Source organism: Equus przewalskii, chromosome X, assembly GCF_037783145.1.
Source record: "Equus przewalskii isolate Varuska chromosome X, EquPr2, whole genome shotgun sequence".
Taxonomy (NCBI): domain Eukaryota; kingdom Metazoa; phylum Chordata; class Mammalia; order Perissodactyla; family Equidae; genus Equus; species Equus przewalskii.
Window position 1 is genome coordinate 57846075 of NC_091863.1, and position 24154 is coordinate 57870228.

General features: G+C 35.8%; 1 protein-coding gene across 1 annotated transcript in view; it reads right to left on the minus strand.

The window, feature by feature from the left end:
- The window catches only part of ABCB7 (ATP binding cassette subfamily B member 7), a 113579-nt gene that overhangs the window by 37983 nt on the left and 51442 nt on the right, over positions 1-24154 (minus strand). The window contains exon 4 of the mRNA XM_070605776.1: positions 9132-9251. Within this exon, the coding sequence (XP_070461877.1) occupies positions 9132-9251 (120 nt within the window). The remainder of the gene's footprint in view (positions 1-9131; positions 9252-24154) is intronic.

Sequence of the window (24154 nt, forward strand, 5' to 3'; positions counted from 1 at the left end):
TAACTTCCTCAATAATTAATCTCTTCCACAGCAGCCTCTGACAATTAAGGGCTCTATAACTAGTGCTGCCAGCAAGGACCCAATATATGTGAACAAGTAAAAGAGAATTTCATTCTTTAATTACCTCTCTAGTCCCAAAAGGATCAGAAAGAAAGAAAGAAAATAAAGAACAAGAGCACTAAAGGGAGATTAGATAAGCAAGGTAAAACAAGGAGAAAAGACAACTGGACAAAGTACTTAAACAATTTGTAGATCACCTCTTCCAGAAAACAGAGATAGAGGGAATAGTTCCTAACTCATTCTATGAAACAAGCATTACCCTAATACCAAAACCAGACAAAGATATTGCAAGAGAGGAAAACTACAGACCACTGTCTCTCATGAACATAGAAAATTCTCACCAAAATACTAGGACATCAAATCCAATAACGTATAAAAATAGTTATACACAACTAAGAGGAATTTATTCCAGGTATGCACGGCTGGTTCAACATTTGAAAATCAATTAATGTAATCCATCATATCAGTAGTCTAAAGAAAAAATATCATTTGATATCAATATATGCAAAAAAAAGCACTAGACAAAATCCAACACCTATTCATGATATAAACTCTAAGCAAACTAGGAATAGAGGGGAACTTCCTCAACTTAATTAAGAGCATCTACAAAAAAGCCTACAGCTAAAAATATACTTAATAATGAGAAATTATATGTCCCTAAGATCAGGAACAAGGCAAGGATGTCCTCTCTTACCACTCTTGTTTAACCTGGTACTAGAAGTCCTAGCTAATGCAATAAGACCAGAAAATAAAATAAAAAGTATACATATTAGGAAGGAGGAAATAAAACTGCCTTTGTAGATATGATTATGTAGGCAGAAAACCCAAAAGAATTAACAAAAACACTCCTGAAACTAATAAGCAACTCTAGTAAGGTTGCAGGATACAGTAGTCCCCCCCTTATTCACAATTTTGTTTTCTGCAATTTCAGTTACCCATGGTCAACTGCAGTCTGAAAATATTAAATGGAAAATTCCAGAAATAAACAATTCATAAGTTTTAAATTGCATGTCATTCTGAGTAGAATGATGAAATCTCATGCCATCCCACACTGTCCTGCCTGGGATGCCATGTCACAATGCCTACGTCATTCACCTCATTTCATCTCATCATGTAGGCATTGTATCATCTCACATAATCACAAGGGTAAAAGTGAGAACAGTACAATAAGATATTTTGAGAGAGAGAGACCACATTCACATAACTTTCATTATAGTTATAATTGTTCTATTTTATTATTATTTGTTCTTAATCTCTTACCTTGCCTAATTTATAAAGTAAACTTTACCATAGGTTTGTATGTATAGGAAAAAACAGTATGTATAGGGTTCAGTACTACCCATGGTTTCAGGCATCCATTGCGGGCCTTGGAATGAATTCCTCACAGATAAGGGGGGACTATTATATAAGGTTAATACACAGAAGTCAATCACTTTCTTATATACCTCCAATAAACAATATGGAACTTGAAACTAAAAATATAACACCATTGATATTAGTACCAAAAAGAGAAATAATGAGGTATAAATCTAACAAAACATGTACAAGATCTATATGAGGAAAACTACAAAATTCTGATGAAAGAAATCAAAGAACTAAATGAATGGAGAGATATTTCATGTTCATGAGTAGAATGACTCAATATTGTCATGATGTCAGTTCTTCCTAAACTCGATCTACATATTCAACATAATCCCAACCAAAATCCAAGCAAGTAATTTGGTAGATATGGACAAAATGATTCTAATTTTTAAACAGAAAAGCAAAAGATACAGAATATCCAACTCAATGTGGAAGAAGAAATCAATGTTGGAGGTCTCACATTACTTGACTTCAAGACTTACCATAAAGCTACAGTAATCAAGACAGTGGAGTACTGGCAAAAGAATAGACAAATAGACTAATGGAACAGAACAGAGTGTCCAGAAATAGACAAATATACACAAATATAGTCAACTGATCTTTGACAAAGGAGCAAAGGCAACCCAGTGTTGAAAGGATAGTCTTTTCAAAAAATGGTGCTGAAACAACTAAATGTGCAAAAGAAAAAAGAATCTAGATAACGACTTCACACCTTCCACAAAAATTAACTCCAAATGGATCATAGACTTAAATGTAAAGCACAAAGCTATAAAACTTCTAGAAGATAACACAAAAGACAATCTAGGTGACCTTGGTTTGGCAATGACTTTAGCTACAACACTAAAGGCACAATTCATGAAATATTGATAAGCTGGACTTCATTAAAATTTAAAACTTTCGTTCTGTGAAAGATACTGTTAAGAGAAGGAAAATACAAGTCACAGATTGAGTGAAAATATTTGCAAAACATCTATCTGATAAAGGACTGATATCCAAAATATACAAAGAACTCTTAAAATTCAACAATAAAAAGATGAACAAGTCAATTAAAAAAGGGCCAAAAGACCTGACAGACATTTCACCAAGAAAGATATACAGATGGCCAATAAGCATATGAAAAGATGCTCAATATCATATATCATTAGGCAAATTCAAATTAGAACAGAAATGAACTACTACTACACATCTATTAGAATGGTTAAAATCCAGAACACTGACAACACCAAATGGTGACAAAAACTCTCATTCATTGCTGGTTGGAATGTAGAATGGTACAGCCACTTTGGAAGACATTTTGACAGTTTCTCATAAAACTAAACATAGTCTTACCATATAATCTAGCAATTTTACTCACTGGTAATTACCCAAAGGAGTTGAAAATTTATGTCACACAAAATCCAGCACACAAATGTTTATTGCAGCTTTATTTATAATTGCCAAAATCTGGAAGCAACTAAGATGTCTTTCAACAGAGAATGGATAAACACACTATCGTATATCCATACAATGGATTATTTTTCAGCAATAAAAAGAAATGAACTATCAAGTCACAGAAAGATATGGGTGACTGTGAAACGCACATTACTAAGTGAAAGAAGTCAGTCTAAATGGGTTACAAACTACATGATTCCAAGTCTATGACATTCTAGAAAAGGTAAAATTACAGAGACAAAATGATCAGTGGTTGTCAGGGGTTTGGGAGAACGAAGGGAGAGATGAATAGGTGGAACACATGGTATTTTTTAGGGCAGTGATACAATTCTGTACAATACTTTAATGGTGGATACATGACAATATGCATTTCCCCAAACTCATACAACTGTACAACACAAAGTGTGAATCCTAATATAAACTATGAACTTAGTTAATAAGAATAACGTATTTTTTTGTAATTGGTTCATCAATTGTAACTAATGTAACTACACTAATGCAAGATGTTAGTAACAGAAGAAATTGACTGGTTTTTGGAGGTGGGGGTAAAGGATATACAGGAACACTCAGTAGTTACTGCTCAATTTTTCTATAAGCCTAAAACTCCTCTAAAATACAGTCTTTTAATTAAAACAATACTCCAGGATACAAACCATACTTCTCAACTTAATTAAAGGCTTTATATAACATTGTTTCATTTTAAAATGTGCTTTTCAAAAAAATTTTAAAGAATCAAAGTTAAGCAAAATGTACATGAATCTTTTACTTTTGGTGAGGAAGACTGGCCCTGAGCTGACATCTGTGCCAATCCTCGTCGATTTTTGTATGTGGGATGCTGCCACAGCACGGCTTGGATGAAGTAGTGTATAGTTCTGTGCCCAGGATCCAAACCTGCAAACCCCAGGCCTCTCAAGTGGAGTGTGTGCACTTAACCACTATGCCACCAGGCCGGCCCCCATGAATCTTTCGAAGTTACAAATATCAAGATGGTATTTACTGGAAAACTCTAGCTCCTCCACAAAACCTTCCCTAAATACCTAATTTTGGAACTACTATATAGCTTCATTTATGACTCTCTTTGGTTGTTGATATTATGTTAATATATATTTTATCATTATATTTTTTTCCCTCAATACACTGCAACTCCAAGAGGGCAAGGCCCAAGTTTTATTCATTTTTGTATTCCCAGCTGCCTAGCACAGTACCTTTTACCTAATCGTCATTCAACGAATGTTTGCTCAATACATATTACTGCGGTCTGAATGTTTGTGCCCCACCACCCCCAAATTCATACATTGAATTCTAACCTCCAGGGTAATGGTATTTGGAGTTGGGGTCTTTAGGAGGTGATTAGGTCATGAGGGCAAAGCCCTCATGAGTGTGATTAGTGCCCTTCTAAAAGAGTCCCCAGAGATTCTTCTTACCCCTTACATCATGTGAGGTCACAACATCTGTGAACCACTAGTTTATGGTATTTTGTTACAGCAGTCCAAATGGACTGACACATATCTTATCCCTTACTTTACATAACAGATGCATTCTTGAAGAAAAGGGGTATTAATTATATTTTTATAAATCATACTCTCCCTTGAAATTATTTTATAATTTTAAATACAGTTTAATTTTCATTTCTGATAGCTTATTGATTGAGAATATCTTTTTGTACTTGACAATACTTTAATTTTCTGTGCCCCCAATTTATCTCTCAACTAAGTGGTTCCCAAGATGGTAGTGGTTAGAGAATATGAGTAAACATTTTTATAATATTAAAATAAACATTTGTTTTATGAAATCAGATGATTTCAGTAAATACGTTTTAGATTTTCCTTAAGTCTTAGCATGGTTATATAATATACTAATAGAAATGTTGAATTAAAAAAAAATACTAAGAGGGGCCAGGCCTGCAGCTGAGTAGTTGGGTTAGTGCACCTCACTTCGGCAACCCAGGGTTCCCTGGTTCAGATCCTGGGCACGGACCTACACACTGCTCATCAAGCCATGCTATGGTGGCATCCCACAAAGAAAGACTGGAATGACTTACAACTAGGATATACAACTGTGTACAGGGGCTATGGGGAGTTAAGAAAAAAAAAAAGGAAGACTGGCAACAGATGTTAGCTCAGGGCCAATCTTCCTCAAGAAAAAAAGAAAGGAGGGGCCAGCACGGTGGCGCAGCAGTTAAGTGCGCATGTTCTGCTTCTTGGCTGCCTGGGGTTCGCTGGTTCGGATCCTAGGTGAGGACATGACACCACCCGGCAAAAGCCATGCTGTGGTAGGCGTCCCACATATAAAGTAGAGGAAGATGGGCATGGATGTTAATTCAGGGCCAGTCTTCCTCAGCAAAAAGAGGAGGATTGGCAGTAGTTAGCTCAGGGCTAATCTTCCTCAAAAACAAAACAAAACAAAAAAAGAAAGGAAAAAAAAAATCCTTAGAAGATCTCAAAATCCCCAGATTACCAGATTAATGAACATTAATGATGATGTGATACTCCTATGATATATGTGTGGATGGTAAGAAAAGGCACTGAATACAATTTGGAGAGATTTAAGGAATGAAGGCAAATAGTGTTCTCTTAGTCTCTCTCGGTGGCAGAACCCCTAAAATATATCTTATACACAACTCCAACATATTAAAATTTCTGCAACTCGGATAGAAGAAATACCAACCCATTCTCTTGACCTCCTCTGGGTCACAAGGCATCTCTACACAATATAGTTTATCTTAAAAATCTTTGCTGGAGACAATGATAGCCTTAAGACCCTGAGAATCAAAAGAGCAGTAAAAGGCAAATAAGCAAGCAGATGGTGTGCTGTCGTCCCATATGTTAAGCGTGAAATCCTCCTTCCTTTGTCTTCTTCTCACTTGACGTTTTTCTCTTTTTGTCTTCCTTCTTCCTCATGGATGCCTCAGGCCTCATTATGAAACCACCACAGACTGCTCAGATGACTGGGTGGCATTCATTTAGAGCTGAGAAGGTTCCTCAACCCTGCCCTAAAGGTCCCAGAAGTATGTGGAGGAGGTAGAGGAGACCAGAGTATAAAGGGGCGTAGATCGGTCCAAAGTGCTTATATGTCAAAGCATGTAATCAGGTGGAAGAAAAAATAGGAAGCCAAGGAATAGAAAGGAGAATAATCCATCTTTGCACACCAATTATAAATCATACCTGCAATACTACTCAAAAATAAACAATGACCAGGTTTTAAAAATTTGGGAGTGATCATTTTTAAACTGACAGTATAGAACCTGGAAAAACGGTGTTAGGAATGGTTAAATGCTAATACTATGCTCTACATTCCTTAGTTATTCCTAAAGTCTGTAAAAAGAAAACTGTTTTCCTATATGCTCTGGAAGTACAAGCAGGCACTCATTATAACATCTGACAATTTCCTCCTCTTCTTGATTCAAAAGGAATGAAACATACTTTTTGAGGATTGATTTTTCTATAGTCATTTCTGTTTACTTGTAATTAGTTCATATGAGGTTATACTTTCCATTCTATGGGTGCTCAGTATTTGTTGACAGAAGAATCAAATATTAGCCTTCTAAAAATATTTCAGTCATTAAGGAAGTTAGCTTGATCTAGATTTCACACCCTGATATTGACCTGTCACCAAGCAAGAGAAATCTGTATTTTCAAGGATTGGAATTCACTCTAAAAATAAAGTCTAATACAGACGTCATCATTTAAGACTCCTCCCTTTGACTAGTTTAATTAGTCATGTTCTAACCTGTTCTCTTCAATTCAAAAGAAAGTCCAGGAAACAATCTGCCTTTAACTTGTCAGTAAGGTACTTACATTCAGCTAATTAAGGAATAAAAGCCAATTTGCTAATTGTGCTTTGCACAAGAGCTTGGAATAATCTTTATCTTTAAGCAATTTGTAGGTAAAAGACAATTCAGCAACAAGTACTATGCTAAATATGAACATAAACATTTAAAAAATTTCAACATTAGCTACCAAAATTAGATTTGTAATATTGTTCTAATTGTTCGGCTTAAACACGTGGAATAAAGTATGAATTCTTGGTCTGTTGCTCGATATCTTGATTTAAGTCCTCTCCCAGGGAAGGAATCTGGTTCACTGGGAAAGTACTCAACAGGGCCCACAGATGAAAAAGGAGAAAAGAAAATGGACGAAGTCTGACTGCATTGTTTTGGTTTTACTCTCCCATCACTTATTCCCTGTTTCCACTACTGTTTACTTTACTTCCCTACATTTATAACAGGTTTATCTACAGGAACACATTTATCACAGATTCTGTCTGTAGTCGTCTTCTATATCTGTTCTTTTCCTTGGTGAATCCACTAATCTGCATTATTTCAACTATCACCTCCTAATCTCTCTAGCCCTGGGCTCCTTCCTGAGCCTGTCTTGCATTTTGTATTACCAGCTGTCTCGATGTTCCACTAGCACCTCAAACTTAACATACCCAAAACCAAAATTTTCACCTTCCCAAACAAGACCTCCTGTCTTACCACCTACTTCTGTTAAAGGCATTATCATTCTCGGCATCATCTTTGAATCCTATTTCTCTTTTACTTCTAATATATGATCTGTGGCTAAGTCTTACTGACTCTACCTCCCTTACCTCACAATATCTCTGGCATTTTTTCCCTCCATATTACCATCTCTACCACCACTCCAGTACAAACTGCTATTACTTCTCATCTAGACTATTATATTAGCCTCATAACTGGTCAATAAATATTTGCTAAATTGAATGCATGAAACAAAAATAAAAGGTGTCCCTAGTTTAGGTCTCTCACTACCCTAATCCATCTTACACTACAGGGTCAGATAAATTTCCTAAAGTACAGCTCTAACATTATTACTCTTTTACTCAGAACAGAGGTTCCTACTTCCAACATAATTAAATTTTTATTTTACAGTTAAGGTATTTCACATTAGGAGCTCTATCTATCTTTCTAAGACTACTACTAATTCCTCTAAAACATTATCCCCTCGCTGGAACAAGGATGGACTACTCACTTCTCCACACATACTATCCGTTTTCTCTCATCTTGTTCACGTTACTCCTATACCTCTAAGAATCCTCCTTAATCAATCCAGGCCTAACTCAGACAGCACCTCCTCTGTGAAACATTTCCTGACTCCTTATCTTGGTGGTTCTTTCCTTTGAAACCTCTGGACACTTGACTTGTACTTCTTTTAAATCATTTATGTCCTACTTTGTATTATGGCAATAAAATAAAACTTGTCCTATCCTGCATGATTTGAGAGAAGAAATGTGCTTTATTTATATTTAAATACCCTGCAGGGCCAAAAACAGTACTTTGTATGACAAGTTCTCAATAAACATTTTCAGGGTAGGGAAAAGAATGAGTAAATAAAAGGGAACATAAGTGATATAGAGAAGAAGTAAGTGATAAGACGTGGGTTCTAAAACAATATACAGTATTTACCCTTATACGTAAGAGTGATAACCAAATTATAGCCAACCCTCATTTACACTTTTGAGCACTTTTTTTAAACCATATTTCTGATGGAAATCTAAATTTACTTATTTTTAACATATATATTATGTTTTACTATGTACCAGCATTGTTCTAAACCTTTTATATATTATTTAATCCTTATAACAACTCTCTTTTACAAATTGAGAAACTGAGTCACAGAGACTAAGCAATTTGCCCAAGGTTGCAAATTTAGTAAGTGGCAGAGACCAGGATGTCTGACTTCAAACTATATATGTACCATGACTATATACTGTACCTACAGATATATAATTCACTGACTTTAAAATTTGAATAAATTGAAAACAAGATTTTTTTTCTTGAAAGCTAAAAGTCATTATTATATCTTTGCTTTATTAAAATGTGTTAAAGTACAGTGATAAACAGAGGCGGCTGCTAAGATGTAGAAGGCCCCTATACTGAATGGTACCAAAATGTCCAGCTTCTGTGGCTGTTTTATTTATTTATTTATTTATTTATGTATTAAATAAGAGCCAACAGTGTTCTCAGGAGCTTCCTTTGAAAAGTTCCTCATGCTTTGTTACAACCAACGATCCTGTATCTTACACTAGTTTCAGGAGTGAACTCCATTAAGTTGAGTCTGTTAGAAGTCAGATCCACAGATAAATTGGGCATTACCATATAATTTCTGCTAAGTGCATAAAAAAAGCTATGTAAATGAGGGTCCTAAAAGTTAACAATGATCGCCCAAAAGTAGTTTATACCAGCCCAGTTTCATTACTACAAAATGTCATAGTATTTCTTAGTTATAGCAACAACGCATAATTTCTCCCATTCTTACCTTTGCGCCACCTAAAAATCCCAGAGAAATGGCAACCCTAGCTCGTAGATCTGGCCTGTCCTTGGGCCACACATAAGAAAGCATTGCTTTTATGATTTTCCGACTATCAACATCTTTTAACTGTTGAAAGAAAGAAAACAAAGCAGTAAGTAACATGACATTTCAAATATAACTATATTTCAATAATGCAGAATCAAGCAAATATTTGATAAAAATATGAAAACATTACAAACAGAACTTTTATTCTTAATCTAAGGTCAATTATCTTTCAATCTCAAACTATTTTGGAGAAAAAAACTATTTCAATTGCTTTTAAAAAGCTACTTATTTCTCACTTCCAACTATAGCCATCCTCATACTGCCAAAAAGTTATTCAGTGAGGGCAAGGGGACATGTACTATACATTTATTTCTTATCTATTAAGCTATCAAAACATTACATAAAATTTAAGAAACATTTCCCTATTTCCATCTTTGTGGTCAAAATCTTTACATACTTCTGGGCTCTTTCAGTATGGTTATTTAAAATAGTCTGGAGACCTACTCATGATAGAGCAGAGTTACAATACAGTGTTTAGGAAAGTAGGAGTCTTAGCGTTGACTATATATAACAGGGATTGAGTTATTAAAAGTTTCAACAAAAATGTAATTTTCCAGTCATGCTTAATCTGACCTAAATCTAGCTTACATTTTTCTTTTTCCCAAGGCAACATTCTCATTGAATCTGTTTGTTTCAGTTTCAGCTTTTATTGGCAGAACATTCAAAATCAAAATCATACTTCCTAAAGCCAAAGAAAGAAGATAAATACATATATATTCCAAAACTACCATATTATTATAGTTGGTAAAATAATCCCCATTTCAAAAACTGAAGTATCCATTTCTGGAAAAGGTATTGAAAAGAAAACAAAAAAAGTTAACACTCGTTGGTGAACGTGTATAGAAATGAGTACTCTAATACACTGTTAATGGGAGAGTACACCAAAACAATCTTTTTGGAAAGCAATTTGATATCTACCATAAACTTTTAAAATAATTCTGCCCTTTGTCTCAAGAATTTCACTTTAAAAAAATACTTAAGAGTATGCTCCAAGTTGAATCAATCTTACTTCCTACAAGTCTCTTCAATCTGTGTACTTCTTTGTACTTTCACCACCAACTAAACCAAGCTATCATCACTTCTCACCTAAAGCACTGCAACAACTTCCTAACTGATCTCCCTGCCCCCACTCTGCTCCCTGTCCATTAGTTCACCTTGCATCAGACATAACTCCCAGCTTAAATCCCTTCAGTGGATCCTATCACTCTTAGGATAAAGAACAAAGTGCATAACATGACTTACGAGGCTCTGCTTGGCCTAGTCCCTGACTACCTCTCTAGCAATCTCTTATACCACAGCTTTAAGTATTCATGCCACAGTGGCTTTATTTCGGTTCCTCAAATATGCCATAATCCCTCCTGCCTCAGGGCCCTTGCACAATACCATTCACTCTGTCTGGAATAATCTCTCTCTGCAATCTCTTCCAACTAGTTAACTGCCAGCTCAACCAGTATTTCCTTAATGAGGTCTTCTCTATCCCCAGTCAGGATCCTCAGCTGTATCCTCTCACAGAACAGTATTCCTTTCTTTCAGAGTATCCATTTCAGTTATAAACTACATATAGAACAGTGTGATTATCTGATTACCATCTGTTCTCTTACTAGAATTTAAATTTCATATGAGTAGTAACTTTGTTTTGTGGTCACTGTTGTAACCCAATACCAAATACAGTGGTTGACATACAGTAGCTACTCAACAAATATTTATTGAGCAAGGGAATGAAAAATTTAGCTGTAAAGATGTTTATTCCCTTGCTGTAATAATAGGGAAAAAACTGGAAACAGCCTAAATAATCAAGAGAGAAGAACCATGTAAACAAATTACAGTGACTGCATACAACAAAATACAGCCATACAGAAATATATGTAGTGACAAAGAAACACATTAGGTTAAAAAAACAAAGTACAAAACCTAGTTTTCATGAAAAAAAATGTGATATGTGTATAAGTTTACACATGTACACAAACAGATCAGGAAAGCAATACCCCCCAAAGTGTTAATATCAATAGCTGTGAGTAGATGGAATCATTGACGATTTTTTACATTTTTCCTTTTGCTTGCTTGTATTTTCGGTAGTTCACACATAATAAGAAAAAAATTTAATTCATTTTGAGGAGGAAAAGTTACATAACTTCAATTAGATTTGCACAGCAATGAATCGGGGAGAAACTGTCAACATATAAGAAACCCAGGCCAACACAGATTATAAAAGGTCGTTTTATATTACGCTTATTCTTCCTAAGGTTCAGCAAACTATTTTTCTAGTCTCTTTTAGTCATTTTATTCACTAAAGAGCAAAAGAAATAAAACTGTTCATATTGTACTGAAAACAGGACTATCTTCCTGAATTGCTTTAAATACATAAGATGACAAAAACATGAAATGCTGAAAAGTATAGTTGCTTTTTTTATTGAGGTAACACTGGTTTATAACACGATATAGATTTCAGGCGTACATCATTATAATTCGGCTTCTGTATACACTAAATTGTGTTCACAACCAAAATTCTACTTTCCATCTGCCACAGTACAAAAGACTCCTTTTACTCATTTCCCCCTCCCCCCACCTCCCTTCCCTCTGGTAACCACCCATCTGTTTTCCGTATCTATGTATTTGTTTGGTTGTCATTTTTTTTTTTCATTCTTCCACATGGGTGAAATCATACAATGTTTGTCTTTCTCTGCCTGACCTCAAGATCTATCCATGTTGTTGCAAATAGCAAGATTTCATCTTTCTTATGTTATCTTCTTTATCCACTCATCTGTTTGTGGGCACTTAAGTTATTTCCATCTCTTGGTTATTGTAAATAATGCTGCAATGAACAGAGGGGAACATATATCTTTCAAATCAGTGCTTTCATATTCTTTGGATAAATACCCAGAAGTGGAATAGCTTGATTGTATGGCAGTTCTATTCTTAATACTACTACATACTGTTTTCCATAGTGGCTGAGCCAATTTACATTCCCCACCAGCAGTGCACAAGGGTTCCCTTTTCTTGACATTTTCTCCAACACTTGTTATTTCTTGTCTTTGTAAAAGCCATCCTGATGGATGTGAGGTGATATCTCATTGTAGTTTTGATTTGCATCTCCCTAACAATTAGAGATGTTGAACATCTCTTCACGTGTTTGTTCACCATCTGTATGCCTTCACTGGAAAGATGTCTATTCAGATCCTCTGCCCATTTTTTGATTGGGTTATTTATTTTTTTGTTGTTGAGTTGTATGAGTACTTTATTTATTTTGTTTATTAGCCCTCATTGGATGTATGACTTGCAAATATCTTCTCCCAAATGGTAAGATGTCTTTTTGTTTCGTTGATGGTTTCCTTTGCTGTGCAGAAGCTTTTTAGTTTGATATAGTCCTATTTGTTTATTTTTTCCTTTGTTTCCCTTGCCTGAGGAGACATATTCGAAGAGATACTACTAAGACCGCTGTCAAAGACCATACTGCCTATGTTTTCTCGGAGGAGTTTTATGGTGTCAGGTCTTAAAACCAAAGTCTTTAATCCATATTGAGCCAATTTTTGTGTACGGTGTAAGATAATGGTCTACTTTCATTCTTTTGCATGTGGCTGTCCAGTGTTCCCAACACCATCTATTGAAGTCATTTTCCTTTTTCCATTATATGTTCTTGGCTCCTTTGTCAAAATCAGCTGTCCATAAATGTGTGGGTTTATTTCTGGGCTCTAAATTCTGTTCCACTGATCTGTGTGTATGTTTCTCTGACAGTACAATGCTGTTTTGGTTATTATAGCTTTGTAGTATACTTTGAGATCAGGGATTATGATGCCTCCAGCTTTGTTCTTTTTAATCAGGACTGCTTTGGCTATCCGAGGGTCTTCTGTTGTTTCATATAAATTTTAGGATTCTTTGTTCTATTTCTAAGAGAAACGTTACTGGAATTTTCATAGGGATTGCATGGAACCTGTGGATTTCTTTAGGAAGTATGGACATTTAACTATGTTAATTCTTCGAATCCATGAGCAGAAAATCTATCCATTTCTTTGTGTCTTCTTCAATTTCTTTCAACAATGCCTTATAGTTTCCCACGTACAGGTCTTTCACCTCCTTGGTTGAGTTTATTATATGTATTTCATTCTTTTTGTTGTGATTGTAAATGAGATTGTTTTCTTGATTTCTCTTTCAGGTTAGTGTATAGAAATGCAACTGATATTTGTATGTTGATTTTGGACCCTGCAACTGTATTTGTTCATTAATTCCAACAGTGTTCTGGTGGCTTCTTTAGGTTTTCTATATATAGAATCATGTCATCAGCAAACAGCGAGAGTTTTACTACTTCCTTTCCAATTTGGATACCTTTTACTTCCTTTTCTTGCCTAACTGGTCTGGGCAAAACCTCCAGTTACTAGGTTGAATAGCAGTGGTGAGAGTGGGCAACCTTGTCTTGTTCCTGTTCTCAGAGGCATGGCTTTCAGTTTTTCACCATTAAGTATGATGTTGGCTGTGGCTTTGTCATATACGGCCTTTATTATGTTGAGGTATTTTCCTTCTATGCCCTTTTTTTTGAGGAAGATTAGCCCTGAGCTAACGTTTGCCGTGAATCCTGCTCTTTTTGCTGAGGAAGACTGGCCCTGAGCTAACATCCATGCCCATCTTCCACTATTTTATGTGCGATGCCTGCCACAGCATGGCTTGACAAGCAGAGTGTAGGTTCACACACGGGATCCAAACTGGTGAACCTCGGGCCGCCAAATCAGAACGTGCAAACTTAACCACTGCACCACTGGGCTGGCCCCCTTCTATGCCCATTTTATTGAGAGTTTTTATCAGAAATGGATGTTACAATTTTGTCAAATGCTTTCTCTGCATCTAATGAGACGATCATGTGAGTTTTATTCTTCATTTTATTAATGTGGGGTGTCACGCTGATTGATTTGCAGATGTTGAACCCTCCGTGAATACCTGGAATAAATCCCACTTGATCATGGTGTATGATCCTTTTAATGTATTGTTGTATTCGATTTGCTAATATTCATTGAGAATTTTTGCATCTACGCTCATCAGCAACATTGGCCTGTAATTCTTTTGTGTGTTGTGCTTTTCTGGTTTTGGTATCAGGGTAAGGCTGGCCTCATAAAATGACTTCAGAAATGTCCCATCCTAGTCAATTTTTTGTTACAGTTTGAGAAGAATAGGTATTAAGCATTCTTTGAATCTTTGGTAGAATTCATCGGAGAAGGTATATGGTCTTGCACATTTGTTTTTAGGGGAGGTTTCTGACTATTGTTTCAATCTCCTTGCTAGTGATTGGTCTTTTCAGATTCTCTATTTCTTATTGATTCAGTTTTTGAAAGTTGTATGATTCTAAGAATTTATCCATTTCTTCTACATTATCCAATTTATTGTGGTACAGTTTTTCATAGTATTCTCTTATAATCTTTTGTGTTTCTGTGGCATCTGTTGTAATTTCTCCTCTTTTGCTTCTGATTTTACTTATTTGAGCCTTCGTTTTTCTTAGTGAGTCTAGCTAAAAGCTTATCAATTTTGTTTATCTTTTCAAAGAACCAGCTCTTAGTTTCACTAATCTTTTCTGTTGTCATTTTGGCCTCTATTTCATGTATTTCTGCTCTGATATTTATTATTTCCTTCCTTCTAATGACTTTTACATTTGTTCTTTTTCTAGTTCTTTCAGGTGTACTGCTAAATTGTTTATTTGATATTTTTCTTCTTTTTTGAGGTAGGCATGTATTGCCATAAATTTCCCTCTTAGTATCACTTTTTCTGCATCCCAAAGATTTTGGTATGTCATATTTTCATTTATCTCCAGGAAATTTTTTACTTCTCCTTTGATTTCTTCATTAATCCAATAATTGTTCAGAAGCATGTGGTTTATTCTCCACATATTTATGGCTTTTCCAGTTTTCTTCTTCTAGTTCATTTCTAGTTTCATACTGTTGTGGTCAGAAAAGATACTTGATATGATTTCAATCTTCTTAAGTTTATTGAGACTTGTTTTATTTCCAAATATATGGTCTACTCTTGAGAATGGTCTATGTGCACTTGTGAAAAATGTGTATTCTTCTGCTTTTGGAGGGAATGTTCTATGTACATCTATTAAGTTTGTCTGGTTTAATGTTTCATTTAAGGCCAATTTTTCCTTGGTGACTTTCTGTCTAGATGATCTATCCATTGATGGAATGAGGTATTAATGTCTCCTACTATTGTTGTGGTGCTGCCAATTTTCCCCTTTAAGTCTGTTAATAATTGCTTTATATATTTTGGTGATCCTATGTTAGGTGTACATATATTAATAAATGTTATGTCTTCTTGATGGATTGTCCCCTTTATCATTATATAATGTCCATCACCGTCTGTTGTTATCTTTTTTGACTTGAGGCCTATTTTCTATGATATAAGTTTGGCTATGCCTGCTTTCTTTTGGTTGCCATTGGCTTGGAGTATATCATCTTCCATCCCTTCACTTTGAGCCTAAGATTGTCTTTAGAGCTGAGTTGGGTCTCCCGGAGGCAGCATATTGTTGGGTCTTATTTTTTAATCCATTCAACTGCTGTGTGTCTTTTGATTGGTGGATTCAATCTATTTACATGTAGGGCGATTAATATGAGGTCTTAATACTGCCATTTTATCTTTTGTTTTCTGGTTGTTCTATCTATATTTCCACTGTGTCTTTTTCCTTGAATTTCTGTCTGCCATTTCAATTTGGTAGTTTTATGTAATGGGTTTCTCAGTTTCCTTTTTTTGTTTCAGGTCTCTGCTCTGAATTTTTGTTTTTGGATACCATGAGGTTTGTATAAAAGGTCTCATGGTTAAGATAGTCCTTTTTCTGCCTATAGCATCTTCTTTTCATTTGCCTATACAGGTTCCATTCTTTTCCTCTTCCTCCTCTATGCTTTTGTTGTTGCAAATTATCCCTTTTTATGTTGTGAGTTCATTATCAAATTAAAGTGACTATAGTTATTTTTAATGCTTTCTTTCCCTTTAACCTCTACAATATAATTAAGGTTTACCAACTTATTCCGATATAGAGTTGAAATTTTCTGATTCTGTCTGTTTACCTATCACCTTGCTCAATGTTTTGTGTACCTTTGACTTTTTGTTTCAGGTAGGAGAGCTCCTTTCAACATTTCTTGTAAGGTAGGTCTAGTGACAGTGAACTCCCTCAGCTTTTGTTTGTCTGGGAAAGCCTTTATTTCTCCTTCATATCTGAAGGATAACTTTGCTGGATAGAGTATTCTTGGTTGATAGTTTTTATCTTTCAATAATTTGAATATATCATCCCACTCTCTTCTAGCCTGCAGAGTTACTGCTGAGAAATCTGCTGATAGCCTAATGGGGGTTCCCTTGTATATTACTGTTTTTCCCTTCCCTGGTTGCCTTATTATTCTTTCTTTCTCTTTGACTTTTGACAGTTTTATCATGTGCCTTTGAGAAGGTCCTTCTGTGTTGAGATAAATGGGTGTTCTATTAACTTCACAGATCTGAATATCCAGTGCCTTCCCCAGGTTTGGGAAGTTCTCAGCTATTATCTCTTTAAATAAGCTCTTTGCTTGCTTCTCCCTTTCTCCTCCTTCTGGGATATCCATTATCCTTATGTTGCCCTTTCTAGTGGAGTCAGTTAATCCTTGTAGTATTTCTATATTTTTAAAAAAATCTTAGTTCTGTCTCCCCTTTGGAAGTATAGTTCTTAATGTTTTATTTTATACACATATATACTCACACATGGTCTCATAATTGGTAAGGTATTTTTAAAAAGGGAACAACACTAATTTTAAAATTCACTTTTTCAATGGAAGTATTACTAAATATATATAATTTAATGCATTATAACACAAACTGGAGTATTTCAATCACTTTCCCATTTCACAAGCTTTGTGTCTTATTTTTCTTGATGGAATAATGGCAAAAAGGTCCTGTTTCTGTATATATTTAGAAACACTCTCTCCCATCAAAACCTTCTACAACACACCCCAAAATTTTTTCAATAAGGACACAGGGAAGTTATGGCTAAGAGCAAGAAAATCATTCTAGTTGGCTTAATAGTGCATAAAATGTCACCACTTCATTTAATGAAATGGGTTCTCAAGTTGTATAATCATGCATTACGAGTCCATTAAACTGTAAAGTACATGACTTTAGTTATAGTTTGGATAAACGATAAAGTTTGAAAAATAATCTTTTTTTTTAAAGTGGAGGCCAAATCAAAGAGGCATTTCAGAGGCTGAGGCATATTTTTAAAAAATTTTAAAACAACTTATTCCTGCTGTACAAGAGTAAAATAAAATTGGAAGCTTCAATACAGATCCTGAAAGACAATATACGACCTTTCAGTATCACCACAGTTAATTCATACTGGACACCCAATGGTAATCCTGAAAGGCGAAGAGTTCTTTAAAGCTGAAAAGAGTCTAGCCACAAGCTTGAGAGTCAATTAGACATCACCTTCACATCAACTAATCCTTTCATTTCAGACTAAGCAACACAAATAGCACATACACGATTGTAAGATCGCATTCTTTTTTTTTTTGAGGAAGATTAGCCCTCAGCTAACTGCTGCCAATACTCCTCTTTTTGCTGAGGAAGACTGGCCCTAAGCTAACATCCATGCCCATCTTCCTCTACTTTATACGTGGGACGCCTGCCACAGCATGACTTTTTGCCAAGAGGTGCCATGTCCACACATGGGATCTGAACCGGTGAACCCTGGGCCACCGAGAAGCAGAATGTGCACACTTAACCACTGTGCCACTGGGCCGGCCCCAAGATCGCATTCTTAAAGAAAGAGTGGGAAATGTAGGAAATGGTCAAGGAGGATGACAATAAATTGGATTATTTGAAAACCCACTGTGTAAAGAGTAATTATAGTACAGGGAAAAAACCCCTCAAAGATTTAAGGAAGGGATGTTCTTTTTCAAGGGTCAAAATTTCTGAAGTAACCAATGGTTGATATCATATTTTTTCTTTAAGCCCCATTTATAGAATTTAAAGGATATGAAGTGCTTTAAATTTTCTGTTTATCATTTTCACAATAAATAGAATTTTGAAGTTATTTGAAAAACATAACTGTGATGACTATCTCACGACAAGAAAAGCTCTCTAAAATTGAACACTATAGAAATATCATTAAAAGGCCTATAAAAGTAGGAGTAAATATACTTTCCTCCTCTGCTAACAATATATACAACGTGGCATTCTTGCTGTAACTAAATAGCCTCAAATTTAAAACATGGAATTGATATTTTAAGCCCCATTACAATGTAAAACTAGTACTGCTAGCATGAGGAATAAGTTTTCAGAAAGGTCTCAACTATATACTGGAATTAACTAGGCATAATAAAGGAAAGCAATTAGATTCAGAAAGAAAACACAAGGGTAAGAAGGAATTCAAATTGGCTCACTAAGATCTTTGCATGGTTACAAAACTGTATTGCTCCCCCCACCCCCGGAAATGTCTTCAGAAGAAAACATTTGGAAACATCAGAGAGCTGTCAAAGATGAGATGAAAGTAGCTGAAAATAAGGAGGACCAAAAGAAAAAAGCAGGTGCCAGAGAAAGAAACTTGATTGATACCAGAAACAAGGCTCAATATTTGTTCAATTAATGAATTAATTTATCTTTTCTTAAACACATGAGGACAAATTCTTATTAATAAATAGGAGGTACACCAAATACGTTATTAAGTTATCACAACTTTTGACAGATTTTTAAATATTTACTTATTTGCTATTAATATAGCTTCATAAGCCATATGAGGCTGGGCAGACAAGAAGAAATAATGAAAGGAGTATCTACCTGCACACAGGGAGCTGAAACAACAGACTCACAGCTCAGTGGACCAAAAAAAGACATAAACTGGAAGCACTTGACTCAAAAGGGTATAACTGGAAAGCCACAACTTGTACTGCTTCTATGAAGCAGTGTTCAATTCAACAGCATGACCTGAGGGAGAGATGCAGTAGCTCACACCCATAAGTACTGTATGTGACTACTGATAGCTAATACCCATGTGGACAAGGCAAAAAAAAGACAATAAAAAAAAATCAAAACACATCTGGAGCAGGTCACTTGGTAGAATCTTCAGATATTAAAGATAAGTGTATATTAACAAACTGAATACGTTTTGCTTCTCAGATTGGTAACTTCATCTCTCTCACCAAAAAAGGTTGTGAAGCACTGAAGCAAGAGCAAATTTTTCCACCAAGAGCTCATTTCTTTCAACAGAACGAAGCCCATTGGGCTTTGACAGGAAAATGAAAGAGTAAGAAAAAACAAAATGATCTTTTAATAAAGGGAGGAGAATCACTTTTTCTTTAGATGATGAGGAATGTATCTAAGAATTCCAGTTTTAGAGACATTCCTTCTAGCGCACACAAGCAAGGGATTGGCTTAGAAAATTAATTGGGGGCAAAATCTGTGGTGAGAAAGAAAAAGTATACCCCCAAAATTTGGAAGTTATTTGTTTTGTATAAATGTGGTCTATAGGCTGAATGTTTTCTCCCTAAAGAATTAATTTAGCAGAGAATTTGGAAGTACCCACAACTTTGGGTATAAGCAAACTGTCCAGAGAAGAGAACTAACTCTTCAATCCAAGCTAAAGGTAACTAACTGCAATTAAAGGAATAATTTTAACCAGTACTACAATACTGTTATGAAAAATAGTGGCTTGATAAAAGCCAGGTCAAAAAGTAAGTTAAGCAGATATCTAATGGAAAAGTTCAGAGGGTAACTGGAAAACTTTTCCCACATTATTTGGGACACAAGTATAGTGAGTTTATGAAGGGGAGAAGAAAGAGTACATTAATTGTCAGGAAAAGCTTTGCAATTATTGTTCCTTTCTCTACACCTCGAGGTTTGTTTGAATGACATCAGCATCATGGCAGAGTGAGCTTGCCTGGGACTCTCTTCCCTCCAACACACAACAAAAAGGAGCAACCATATTCCAACAGAAAACACCCTAAAAGCACAAAAATCCTCAGAGTCACGGGAACCACACGACCAAGGGCAGAAAGGCTGGAGCACCTCTCTGAGGAGCTGGAACGGGGAAGAGAGATCATTGCTCCCTCCCCTAAAGACTGCAGTGGCTGCCATGGGAGGCTCCATGAGGGAAGGTGTGGGGGAGGGGTCACGCGTCCACAGGATCACCCAGGACTCCCTAGCGCCCTTGCAGCCTAGAGGGAAGCCCTCTACCAGGGTGAAAGCTTTCGGGTGGGGTGACCTCACCAAGCCAAGACCCCAGGAGACCAGACAGAGCTGATCAGGAAATGCAGGACTGCACACAGAAGAAAGCGTCCCTCCCCCAACCCGCACCACGCCATCTCAGCTGAAGGCAAAGGGCTCAGAATACATGACTCTCGACCCCCATCAAGTGGTGATAGGCTGTAACAGCAACTGAATAGTATCACAATGGGAAATACCGATCCTTCCAGTATCAGGCCATTCATCAATTCTCCAGATGAGAGAGAAAACGAGAAGCACCCAGAATAAAGTCCTCGGGATGCAGAAATAAGTAAACTAAATGACCATGAATTCAAAATAGCTATTGTCAAAAAACTCAATGAGGTAAAAGAGAATATAGAGAAACAATTCAACGAGTTCAGGAGCTACTTCACAAAAGAGATTGAAACTATAAAGAAGAATCAATCAGAAATATTAAAGATGAAAGACACAATGGAAGAGATAAAACAAAATACGGATTCCCTGAATGCTCGTGTGGACATCATAGAGGAGCAAATCAGCATAATCGACGACAGAAATATTGAAATGCTCCAGACAGAGGAGGAGAGAGAACAGAGACTAAAAAGAAATGAAGAAAGTCTCTGAGAAATATCCAACTCAGTGAGGAAATGCAACATAAGAATTATAGGTATCCAAGAAGGTGAAGAGAAGGAGAATAGAGCAGAAAGCATTCTCAAAGAAATAATAGCAGAGAACTTCCCAAATCTAGGGAATGAGAGGGAAATGTGTGTGGAGGAAGCTTGCAGATCTCCTAGATTTGTCAATGTAAAAAGACCTACTGCAAAGCATATAGTAGTAAAACTGGCACAGATGAATGACAAAGAAAGAATACTCAAGGCAGCAAGGCAGAAGAAAATAACCTACAAAGGAACTCCCATCAGGCTCTCAGCAGATTTCTCTGCAGAAACCTTACAAGCTAGGAAAGAATGGAATGACATATACAAAGCTTTAAAAGATAAAAATCTTCAGCCAAGAATACTCTATCCAGCAAAAATATCCTTCAGATATGAGGGAGAAATTAAATCTTTCCCAGACAAACAAAAGCTAAGGGACTTCGTAGCCACGAGACCTCCCATACAAGACATCTCCAAGAAGGCCCTCATACCTGAAAAAATAAAAAAGGTAGAAAGGGGTCACAAAACACAGAGTGAGGAGACAAATAGATAGAATCATAAAAGGATAGCAAATATTCAACTATAGCATTAGAATAAAGGGAAGGAAAACAGCAAAAGCAAAGACAATCTTGTCACTTTAACCACAAACTCACAACACAAGTTGGAATAAGATATGAGAATAATAACTTAGGAGGGGAGGAGGAAAGGGACAGAATCAGTTTAGACTATGGAAATAAAAGGCCATCAGAAAATGGACTATGTTATGCACGAGATTCTGAATACAAACTTCAGGGTAGCCACTAAACTAAAAAGCAGACCAGAGTCACAAAAAATAAATAAGGAAAAAACAAACAAACACAGCATTAAAAATTGTATAATTCAATGGGTAGACCAAAACACACAGGAAGAGAAACAAAGGAAATGCAGGAAAACCGGAAAAGGAGTGACAGAATGACAGCATTAAGCCCTCATACATCAATAATCACCCTCAATGTAAACGGACTGAACTCTCCAATAAAAAGACACAGAGTGGCAAAATGTATTAAAGAACAAGATCTAACAATATGTTGCCTCCAGGAAACACATCAAAGCTCCAATGACAAATACAAACTCAGAGTGAAGAGGCGGAAGATGATACTCCAAGCTAATGGCAAACAAAAGAAAACAGGTGTCACCATACTTATATAAGACAAAGTAGACTTCAAGATAAGACAGGTAAAGAGAGACAAAGAGGGGCAGTATATAATGATCAAAGGGACACTCCATCAAGAAGAAATAACGCTTATAAATATCTATGCAACCAACACAGGAGCACTAAAGTTCATAAAGCAACTATTAACAAACCTAAAAGAACATATCAAAAATAACACAATAATAGTAGGAGAGTGCAACACCCCACTCACATCATTGGACAGACCATCCAGACAGAAAATCAACAAGGAAACAGTGGAATTAATGAAAAGCTAGAACAGTTGGACTTAATAGACATATATAGAAAACTCCATCCAAAAACAGCAGAATACACATTCTTCTCAAGTGCGCATGGATCACTCAAGGATAGACCATATGTTGGGAAACAAGGCAAGCCTCTATAAATTTCAAAACATCGAAATATACCTCAAGGTTTATTTTCCAAGCTGTTGGTCTGAAACCACAACAAAGAGCTTATCTAGCAGTGAAAAGGCCCTAAGAAAAAATGGCTTATGCTCCATATGAGATGGATTTGTATTCAATAGTCAATTTAATAATTTATAATAGAAAATAACTACCAAGCTGACTGATATTCGCATTGGCCAGTCAGTGAATTCTCTATCCCAAAGGGAAGTTAGATGATAAATTAATAAAGATCATAGGGCTGCATAATGATGGATGAAATCAGAGCTAGGAAACAGTCTCTTCATGTCATTCAGGTACTCTTCTCCACTGGTCTGTGTCTACTCATTTTAACAAGCCTGGAGATTCATTATTCCATTATCTCCCCAATCCTCCAACTTTTAATATTCCAAGTTGCTGTTTCACTTCTTCTGATTATATCAAGATTATACCACAGCTCTCTGATTGCTCCAGTCAGTGCTAATCTCTCTTTTAATACTGCTAGCTTCTGACTATATCCAATGAATGAAGATATGTTTCTAACATAAAAAAAGTATGTCAAGCAATGTCTTCTTCTTATTCATGTTCTTATTGTGAGCACAGGATTAACTAAATTTACTAACAGATGCTTCTTCAAAAGAGGCACATATAAAAAGTTTAAATGCAGGAATAAAGCTCTAAAATCCTTTAAAAATCTGATTCCATTATAAAACAAGTTAATTCATTTATTTTAAAAATATGAGCTTCCAAATATTGAAATTGCTACTTTTTTTTCACAATCCCTTTACTATAGCCACACTGGATAAACAGATGATTTAAATACTTTCTGAGAATTATTAATGCTTATTAATAGTTGTTAAGCTCCATACAAGTGGAAATGTATAAAAAGAAAAGCAGTAGAGATATCATTTGGTTATAAGGTAAAATCTATGATTTGTCAGAGTGATAAAATTTCTACATGGTAGTTTAGATGTTCTGCCATTTAAACTGGTAAGTTTCTGGACAGCAGGGAGTGTGGCTTGTTCATTATTTTATCTCTAGTACTTAACAGAGTTATGCACAAAGCAGGTATTCAATACATACTTTTTAAATGAATAGATAATGGTAGGGGACAGGACTTAAAATCTCACTTTATAGTAACAGCAGCTAATATTTATTGAACACGTACTATGTGCCAGGCACTATTTAAGAGCTTTACATGGTCTGAAGAGTTAACTTATTTAAATCCTCTTTGGTATGATTATCACCACCATTTTACAGATGAAGAAACTGATACACAAAGAGATTAAGTAACCTGCCCAAGGTCATTCCACTAGCAAGTGATGTAGGCAGTCTGGCTCCAGAGCTCAGGCTCTTAACTACAAGTCCATACTGCCTCTTTTCTGATGTGGACTTCAAGCTCTATTACTCAATGATACCTTTTAGCTAACAAGGCTAATGTAACACAAAGCTAACAGGGAACAGAGGACAAAGAAGAGACCAAACATAAAGTATTACAAT